Source organism: Camellia sinensis, chromosome 3 (assembly GCF_055761805.1).
Source record: "Camellia sinensis isolate YWXY chromosome 3, ASM5576180v1, whole genome shotgun sequence".
In the NCBI taxonomy this organism is placed as follows: Eukaryota; Viridiplantae; Streptophyta; class Magnoliopsida; order Ericales; family Theaceae; genus Camellia; species Camellia sinensis.
Genome location: NC_138963.1, coordinates 148,696,785 through 148,706,943, shown reverse-complemented (window position 1 = coordinate 148,706,943; position 10,159 = coordinate 148,696,785). Strand labels below are relative to the sequence as shown.

The 10,159-nt window shown below is 35.5% G+C and overlaps 1 protein-coding gene across 1 annotated transcript in view; it reads left to right on the top strand.

The window, feature by feature from the left end:
• Positions 1-8,332: 8,332 nt before the first annotated feature.
• LOC114290278 (P-loop containing nucleoside triphosphate hydrolases superfamily protein) overlaps positions 8,333-10,159 on the top strand; it is a 77,052-nt gene continuing 75,225 nt past the window's right edge. Inside the window, exons 1-2 of the mRNA XM_082921120.1 lie at positions 8,333-8,749; positions 8,878-8,975. Of these exons, the coding sequence (XP_082777246.1) occupies positions 8,487-8,749; positions 8,878-8,975 (361 nt within the window). The 5' untranslated portion in view covers positions 8,333-8,486. The remainder of the gene's footprint in view (positions 8,750-8,877; positions 8,976-10,159) is intronic.

Below are 10,159 nucleotides of genomic sequence, written 5' to 3'. Positions count from 1 at the left end.
CATGGTAACATACTTGATTGCCTCAGAATAGTTATTGAAATCCTTATGCAATATTACAAGGTGATCATTGTACTCTTCTTCAGTCAATGCCAATACTAAATAGTTCCATGCAATATTAAACTTCTCCCATTTTTATTTTGTCTCAAACATTTTCTTGCATTTCGCCAATATATTCTTATTAATATGCCAACGACATAACAAATGTCGATTATTCAGAAATGTGTTGTCAATGGCATTCATCAAGGCAAGCTCTCTATCTGTGGCAATAATGTAACAACCCTCATACTGTTTACTGATTAATGACTGACCGATTACTGTTAAACGAAACTGATAATGACTGATAACTGACTGATAATCGAACTGAATGAAATACTGAACTGACTGACTGAAATTGAAACTGAATTGACTGAGTATATGTTAGTTAATTGCATTCTATCTGTTTGATTGTCTGATTATCTGTTCATGTTTATATGTTTAAACTGCTAATTGAAGGCCTTATCGGCGGCCGAACTAGAAACCGATTGATGTTCCGTGACCCTCATATTTAATGTGATTTTATGGTATAAGTATCTGAAAATTGATTAGGTATGATTAAATGAGATTAAATAAAGCTAATTGAAGAGTTGGACTTAATTACCGTTCCGCCACTTAGTGGCCACCACATCACACCTCTTGAGCCTTTTACACTCCACGTATGTGATCAAACCAAACATTTCTTCTCCTCTTCTTGCCTCAACCGACCTTAGAGAGAGAGAGACTTGAGGAGTTGGTTTTCATCTTGAATTGCTTGGAATTGTTTGAGAATTGAAGTGTGATTGCTACTTTGAGCTCCTAGACCTTGAATACAAGACTAAGGTAGGACATTCATCTTCTTATTGTTGTTCTTGAGTTCATTCTTGCACAATTCATGCTTTAATTGTAGAGTTAAGCCATGTTTTGGTGCATACATGTTGGATTGAAGCTCATCTCTTGCATGCATGTTAGTATTATTGCATTTTGAGGTTGATTACATGGGCATTAGTACATGCATGCTCATATTGTTGTTATAGACCATGTTTTCATCTGGTTTTGGAAAGAAATGAGCTCATTTGAGCAAGCTTTGGAGCTTCAATTTGGTTTAAAACTCATTCATGCATGTTTGAATGTTGTTCTTGAAAATGGGTTTGAATGTGGTTTTAATTGACTCACCTTTGGGGCTTGAATTCACAAATTGAGCTTTGAAACTTGTTATACATTGAATTTAGTTATGTTTTCCAGAATTTGGGCCCAAGAGGTCGAGTTTGGAGTGGTAGAATGCTTGGTTTGAGCTTGGGAGGCAGATCTGGAAATTCCAGATTTGGCTTCCTCGCTCGAGCGAAGGATTCCCCGCTCGAGCGAGCACCTTTGTCCAGGGCTCCGCTCGAGCGACCATCGAGCGACCATCGCGCGTAAAATCTCAGCATCCAGTACTTTTACTGTTTTGCAGACCGCTCGAGCGAAGGATTCCTCGCTCGAGCGAAGCCTTTGATTTTGGACTTACGCTCGAGCGGAGAAAGTCTCGCTCGAGCGAAGCCCCTATTTTCAGCAAAGTTTGCGAAATGTTTTCTAAGTGTATTTTTGCATCGTCATCCCATCCTAGGCATTCTTAGGCCTAGTTTAAGACATTTAGATGAGGATATCGTTGTAGAACACACCAAGGCAAATTAGGGATTAAGTTATGATATTTCCCAACTGTGTAGCTTAGTGTGTTCAACCTGTGAACTGTGTAGGGTTGGCAACTGGGGAGACACGCTCTAGCATACTGTAGCCCAGAACTCTGTGAGTAACAATTGTGTAAAGATATGTTCAACTGATATCTTTTGAATATTGAACTGAACTGTTTACTGAACTGGTATTACTGAATGAATGTATGTCCTTTATTTCTGAACTGTACTGTGGCATCCTTAGTACCTACTGTTTACTGTTACTGTTACTGTTACAGAGATCTCTGTCGGTTCCCTCGTGGAACCACTACTGTTTACTGACTGATGGCCATCATTACTGTTCGGTCTTTTAAGACCTACTGTCACTGTTATGCTAATGGATGTACCACATATGACTGTTTACTGTACTGAACAACTGAAATACTGATTGAATTGAACTGTTTTCATTACTGTAAGGACATTCATTCTAAACCCCTTTACGCTTTATGTTATTCACTGGGCTTTAGCTCACTGCTCATAAATATATGTAGGTGTACCGGCACCAGACCGCAGCTAGAGGCGTCAGGGTTACTCCAGTTTTGTCAAGCCAGCCTTTGTGCCTCACTGCGAGGTTCCGAGATGCCATGCTATGGCTTGGGGGTGTTTTGTTTGTTTTTCCCCCTTCTGTACTGTTTTACTGTTCTGTATAGACCGAGTGTTACTGTACTGTTATCTAGGGTCGAGTCCCTAGTCTGAATGATTGTAAATATTGTGTATACTGTTCTATACTGTTTATGTATAAATGTATGAAAAGCTTTTTTGCATACAGACCGTCACAGCTCAATGGACACTATTTATTTACTGTATTGGCTTCCGCCAGGCCCTGTACTCTGTTTTACTGTATTACTGTTCTGCAGGCCTTCGGTAATCTCGGATTACTGGCCGGTTACGGTGCTAAACCCATAGGGCCGGGTTTGGGTCGTGACAAATAACTTCAGGTAAAATACTGTTGTCCATAAGATCACGTAATGTTTGTAACGCCTATGCATAATTATCAACCCGCTCAGTTTGTAAGTATGTGAAAGCCACGGAGAATGTCATATGAGTTGATATCACTCCCACAATTTCAAGAAGAGGAAGCCGATATCTATTAATCTTATATGTGCAATCCATAATCAACACACGAGGGAATATACGAAGCAAATCCAAACTCACTGGATGTGCCCAAAACAAGTTCGTAACAGTCATAGAGCCTTCCTCATATCGATGACACTCGATATACTTATGTTTCGCTAATTTATCCTACAGTTGTTGTATCTGGGACTACCAGCTTTATGTAGAACCCTACATCAATGTTGTACATTGTAAACTGTCTTCATTGTGCTCATATTAAGGGCATCCCTCTATTTAAGTGTAATGAGTATCTCTTTTGGTCTTACTAGGCTCTTTGACATATCTACTAATAGTGACTTCTTATTAGTTGACAATCTCCTAGCATATGAATGTCCTTGCAGATGCTCCGCTGCTAGATGATTATGCAGTTCATAAACTACATTCAATCTCCATTCATCGTTTGTTTTCAACTTGTATTCCCTCAAATCAAATGAACATTCGTACTTGTTTGTCTCAACAAGTATTTCGAGCTATCTTTCAACTTATTACGCGATCTATACTTGCCATTCCACTCACAAGCAAGATAAATTCTTGATCTCTTGCGACCGGTACCATAGTCTAACGTCCTAATAATAATAACAAAGCCATTGGTCCTTCCAACATCACGTACCCAAGTAAGGAAATCATCCTTATTGTCGAAAACCTGTATATAATGTCACATAGTTTTCATAAGAACAAACTAAACAAATTAGCTAATAAAAATTATGAACTTACGACATTTATGTTAAAGGTTACCTGTTTTGCTGTAAAATGACTGGTATAACCCACCATAATATCATATTGAATCTCAGTTTGTTCAGTGCATAGAATCAGACCAGGGGGAAAAAGAAAATTTGAGTTGGCAGTACAGAGCCGAATAAAACAATAAAATTCGACAGTGTAAAGCCGAATTAAACAATATAATTCGTCACTTTATAGTCGAGATAAATTACCAAATTCGATTGATAAATATCAAAAAATTAATTGCAAATCGATATTCAATTATCAAAATAATCTCTTATTTTCGGTCTTAGTGTGTTGAAATAAATTAAATGATTAAGTAGTTAATGTTCAAATATATTGCAATAATTCAACACTAGTTGTCTGAGTGAAAATCGTGAAAAGAAAAAAAAAATTGTGCACGATAAAACTAACCTGTTCATCATTGATTTTGCTGTCACCAGACAGATATTTGCTTAAGTTTGAACTTCCATTATTTTGCAACTCTTCCATAACAAAATCAAGCAAAAATTGTGGAACTAATAAGAAATAATATAAATAATAGAGTATAAACGTACATATTAAAGCAATATAAGAGTTGTTATGAGAGTATTGTTTTGCAAGCAATAGAGGAGTATAGAGTATATAGCAAGCAAAGTAACAACAATGGGGGGGGGAAAACGAGGGTTTAGCTTTTTTTAGTCAAAAGGTCTACACTGAGATTTTTTTATTTTTCAAAGGTGTGTACAGAGAATATTTTCATATAATATTATAGGTATTGGTAAATGTCCATTATAGTCATTCTAATTTAGGATATAATTGTCATTAAAATATTATTTCATTAAATGTGGGGAAATTCTATTTCCACACATGTAATTACCTCAGTACAAATCTTCTCTTAGTACACACACTTATTAATTTGATTATTAATTAGTTTTCTCAATCCACACAAAAAGTTACAATTATACTCTTCACTCATAATCATTGTACACACACTATTCAACCCTCATTTCCACACACTTGTTGAGTGACTTTGCTTTTAAATTTATAGACCCATTGTAAACCCACTTAAAAACCATTCAAGACCATAGTGTGAAGTGAAGTGAAGACAAAGTCCTTCATTGAACCTCCATTAAAAACACCATTGAAAACCTTCCAAAATATTGTTAAAGATGAGACATATTTTCATTTTGTTATTACATTTACCATTTTGTTATTTCATTTACTATTTCTAGATCTTTGTGCACTCCATTGCCATAAAACCCTTATTTAAAAAAAAAAACAAAAATTCTTTTATGTTTTTCGGTTTGGGGAATTTTGGCACTGGTTTTACAAGATTATACATTTAATTCGAAACTTAACTTCCGAATAAAAGTGATTAGTTTGACAAATTTGTTCTGAACAAAAAAAATTTTGTCAGTTGATGTTCAAATATAATGAAATAATGTTCGACTGAAAACCGTGAAATGAAGGAAAAAAAAAGAGTTATGCATGAAAAACTAACATTTTCATCACTAATAGAGTATAAATTTAGAGATTAAAGCAATATGAGAGTTGTTTATGAGAGTATTGCTTTGCAAGCAATAGAGGAGTATTGTCACGACCCAAACCCGCCCCGATAAGTTTAGTGTCGTAACTGGCCAGTAATATGAGATTACCGAAGGCCTTCCTGTGCAATCAACAATAATCGGGGCTAGCAGAAGCATTATACAAAAATACCAATGGTCTAACGAGCTGTGCATCTATATGGACTAATATGAACGAACACATATACATATAAACGTTAATTTACCCACATATCGATGCATGCCATTTACACGTATCAAAAGTGTACATCAAGGTCAAAAGCTTGACAACGGCCTTTCAGGCCTGGCCCCAACTTAGAGGAACTCAAAACAACTTGGTAGGCTTCAAACGGTGGCTCGGCTAAAGACTCCTTCTAGACTTGCCCTCTAGAATGCGCACCTATACATATACATAAAAACAGTGAGCTAAAGCCCAGTGAATAACAAGAAGGTAAATGGTTAATGAATGAAGTCCCAAATCACTAATTCAAACATTTCAGGTCATCAGTGATTCTTGAATCAGAACTTTATAGCATATCTTATCAGGTCATGTAAACAGTCATACCACTACTTGTAGATAGTCATGTCAGTACTTATAAACAGTTATGTCAGTACTTCTCTTAGCATAACAGTACGGTGGTTCCACTACATCCATGTCAGAGATTTCTGTGCACATATAGCCATGGTATTGTTACCCCTAGGTGAGGGCCACGTGAACATATAAACATAAACCACGGTATTGTTACCCCCAGCTAAGGGCCACGTGAACATAAGGAAGTCACATTACATTTTAGAAGAATAGACAATCGTTCATTTATTTAAGGAAAGAATGTTTAACAGAGCATATCACATCAATCAAAATTACATAAAAGTTGTTACTCACAGTGGTTTCCAGAAACGATTGTGCCATCCTCGACTTGCGACCTATAATCACAATGCGCACACCATAACACATATATTCTCATTATACACATTCAAGTGACCAATAGGGCTTGCTGTTTCTTACATAAACTCTTATTCATTTAGTCGGTTCTTTTCAATTTTCCGTTACTCATTTGTTTGCTTCCTTTAATTTCTATGATGCTTACGAGATGCTAATGGATGTAAATTTCATGTGAAAACCCTATAAACAAAGGCCCGGAAGTCAGAAAATGGCAAGAAAACAAAACTAGAAAAAGTGTCCTATTTGGCCGCATGTGCGGTGGTTTGGCCGCTTGTGTGGTGGCTTAGGTCGCACGTGTGGGTGAACTACAGTGTGCAACTTTGGCCAAACCAAGCTTGGCTGCTCGAGTGGTCTGGGTGCAATTCCAGTCCAAAAATCTGCTCAAGTGTTGGAACTTATTCTTTTACAAAACCAACCCCAAATTCATGAAAATTAAGACCCAAAACACTTGAAAACAACTTGAATTTCCCATTTCTAACTTCAAATAAAAATCATAACTTCAAAACAAAATTCAAATCTCCATGTAAAAGCTCACAACTTGCTTTAAGTTGGTAAAAAGCATAAATATGCATATAAGAGTTCCATTTCTCAAATCCACGGAGTTGTCTCCCCAAATATGGCAATCATGCAAGAAACATGATTTATAAATACGAATTTCATAACTTCATGCCATGCATGTCATACATATGAACCAATTTTCTCAATTCTTGCCATGTATGCTCATATGATTTCTAGGTTAAAATACAATACAACACTCTCAATTAGACATGATTTCCTCTTAATTCAGCTTCACTACTATGAGATCATAAGTGTATCAACCCTCTTTCAAGACATTTGAGGAAGATTCTTACCTAACGGTTATGGAAATCTTGCTTGTCTTTCTCATCTTTTTTCTTCTTTTCTTTGAACTCTCTCTTTCTTTATCTAGAAGGATCTTTCTCTATTTCTCGAAAATTTGATCTCAAATGATAAGGATGAGCTCAATATGTATCACATACCATATAAATCTATTTAGGCCAATCAAACATAACTTAACGAATCAGACGAAATCAATTTTCAACTAAACTTCCTAAATGGCTCTAAAAATTCCCATTAGCATATCCATATGCTCAATTTTTGTTTCTGAACCCATTAAGGTCATTAATTTCAGTTCCGAAGTCATAGCCCCAACATATATTTTCCCAATACAAACAAATATTCTCAAATTAATTCATATTAATACATAATTAAATAAGATTAATTGTGACATGCATTTTGGGGCCGTTACAAGTATGGATTGTGTAGTAAGTAAAGTGACAACAGTAGAAAAACTAAGGTTTAATTTTTTTTTACTCAAAAGGTGCACATTGATATTTTTTTATTTTTGTTTTTAAAAGATGTGTACAGAGAATATTTTTATATAGGGTCCAGCTTGTCTCAAGTTGAAATCAAGACGGGACCTGTCCAATTCGGCCCATCGGGCCATTTTTTTGGGCTCGTTTTGATAATCCGAACCGTTCAATGTGTAGAACTCGTCGAGTACTATATGTTTATAAAAAATCACGTTGATCGGATATCAATAGCTATGTGATCAAATCAGTTTTGTATAAAAAAAAATGGACGGTGAAACAATTAATGGTTGATAAAAAACTATTTTGTTCACATAGCTATCGATATTCGACGAATGTGATTTTTTACAGGCATATAGTACTCGACGAGTTCTACACATTGAATGGTTCAAATTATCAAAACGGGACCTGTGGTGGGCCCCCACGGACCCAACAGCACGGTCCAGTTCGATCTTGGACTAGAACAAAAGCCACTGCCTTTTATATAATATTATGAGTGCTAATGGATGTTTATTATGGTCATTTTAGTTTAGGGTATAATTGTTATTAAAATAATATTTCATTAAGTGTCTGCACCAAGGTAATTAGGTGTCCTTAAATGTGTGTAATGAGGTAATTAAGTGTATGAAAATAAAGATTAATGTTAGAAATTCAAAAAATTCTATCAAAATTCCTATCAAATGTTTAACATTGGTGTGAGATCCACACATGTGAGACATTTGATAGAATTTTTGATAAAATTTTTAAGATCTCTAGTATTTTTAAAAAATAAAATTACCATCTATTAATAGTGTGTACTGAGAGCGGGAGTGTTAGTGGTGTGAAAATGGAATCATCCATAAATAAATCAAATATTTTTGCAAAACCGACCCTGAAAGTTTTCAAAATTACAACAGTGAGACCGCTCGAATCTTTAACCCGCCACATTTGACTATTGCTACTCATTTTGCCACATTTGACTATAAGCTGCTCATTTTCAAAGAACCGATTGAAAATAAAAAAGCTGGTTTTGGAGGGACCAAAGGCGGCAAAGCAAGCAAAGCCATGGCCGGCATGTGAGACCCCCCTCCCATTTCTCTCTCTCTACGCTTCTCCGCCTCAACTCTCCCTCCCACCAATGTCTTCCACCTCGAGGTCTCTCCGATCCTCCATATCTCCCTTCCGCTCAAGAAAGCCGCCGGCACCACCCCCTCCGACGGCGGCGAAAGGCGGCGGAGCTCGGCCCTCGACTCCTTCCTCGGCGTCTTCTTCGTCTTCTTCTAAGCGTCCTTCCAAACCTCCGATTTCTCCGGCGAGCCCTGCTACTCCGGCCTTTGACCGCCCAGATGCGAGCAAAACCAAGGAGAATGTGACTGTCACTGTCAGGTTTCGTCCTCTCAGGTACACACTTTGTCTTCTTATTTGACTGTTTGTATGAATGTGAGTTACGGAGAGTCTGTTGACTGTGGATAGACTTAATTTTTGCTCGATTGGTTTTTTAATGGCTTGGAAATTGTTATTTTGAGCAGTGTTAGGGAGATTAACAAAGGGGACGAGATTGCTTGGTATGCAGATGGGGACTACACGGTTCGGAATGAGTTCAATTCTAACATTGCTTATGGTTTTGGTTAGTTGGAACTCTTTCTATCTCTCTTCCTCTCTCTCTCTCTCTCTCTCTATATATATATATATATATATGTATGTATTTGTGTCTGTTTGTGTGAATGGCATTAACTTGGTTTTGTTATTTATGGAGGACATTGATTGTTTTGCAATTCGATTTGCTTACCCAGCGGGGGTGTTTAATAAATGAAGGGGGATTTGGTGATAGATCGCTCACTATCTAATTTGTTTTTCAAAAGGACAAGAATTATATAGGTACTTTTAAAATTCTTAATATTTTAAAACTTGTTTCTTTTACTATATTACCCTCATATATTAGCTCTTCTATTAAGCCATCTTCACAGTATATTTTAGAGTAAAATTTACTATGATTCAAAGTAAAATTTTATATTGTTAAGCAAATCAACATGTTTTTAACAAGAGTAAAATTTTATTCTGATTCAGAGTAAAACTTTACTCTGAAAGTACAATTTTACTTTGAATTAGAGTAAAATTTTACTATGATTCAGAGTAAATTTTTACTTTGAAAGTACAATTTTTCTCTGAATCAGAGTAAAATTTACTATGATTCAAAGTAAAATTTTATATCATTAAGTAAATCAACATGGTTTTAACCAGAGTAAAATTTTACTTTTACTCTGATTCATAGTAAAATTTTATTCTGAAAGTACAATTTTACTATGATTTAATGAGAGTATCCACTTTGAATCACATTAAGTATCATGTATTAATAACCTTGTGTGTTTGGTTGCTGAGAAAATCACAGAAACATAACAAGAAAACCAAATATAGTTTGGTTGCTGAGAAAATCAACATGTTTTTTAACCAAAGTAAAAATTCAGAGTAAAGTTTTACTTTGAATCATAGTAAACTTTACTTTGATTCAAAGTAAAATTTTACTCTGAATCAGAGTAAAGTTTACTATGATTCAAAGTAAAATTTTATATTTTTAAGCAAATCAACATTTTTTAACCAGAGTAAAATTTTACTCTGATTCAGAGTAAACTTTACTCTGATTAGTAAAATTTCTATGTGAAATTCTTATTAGAGAGATTCTTATCAGAAAGAGAGAAATAGAGAGAAATTGAATAGATCATCCATTTTAATAGATCGATCATCCATTGAACAAGCTGAGTATGAACAGGTCAGTTCAAAAATTAGTAAAAACATAAATCTATATTACAAGGA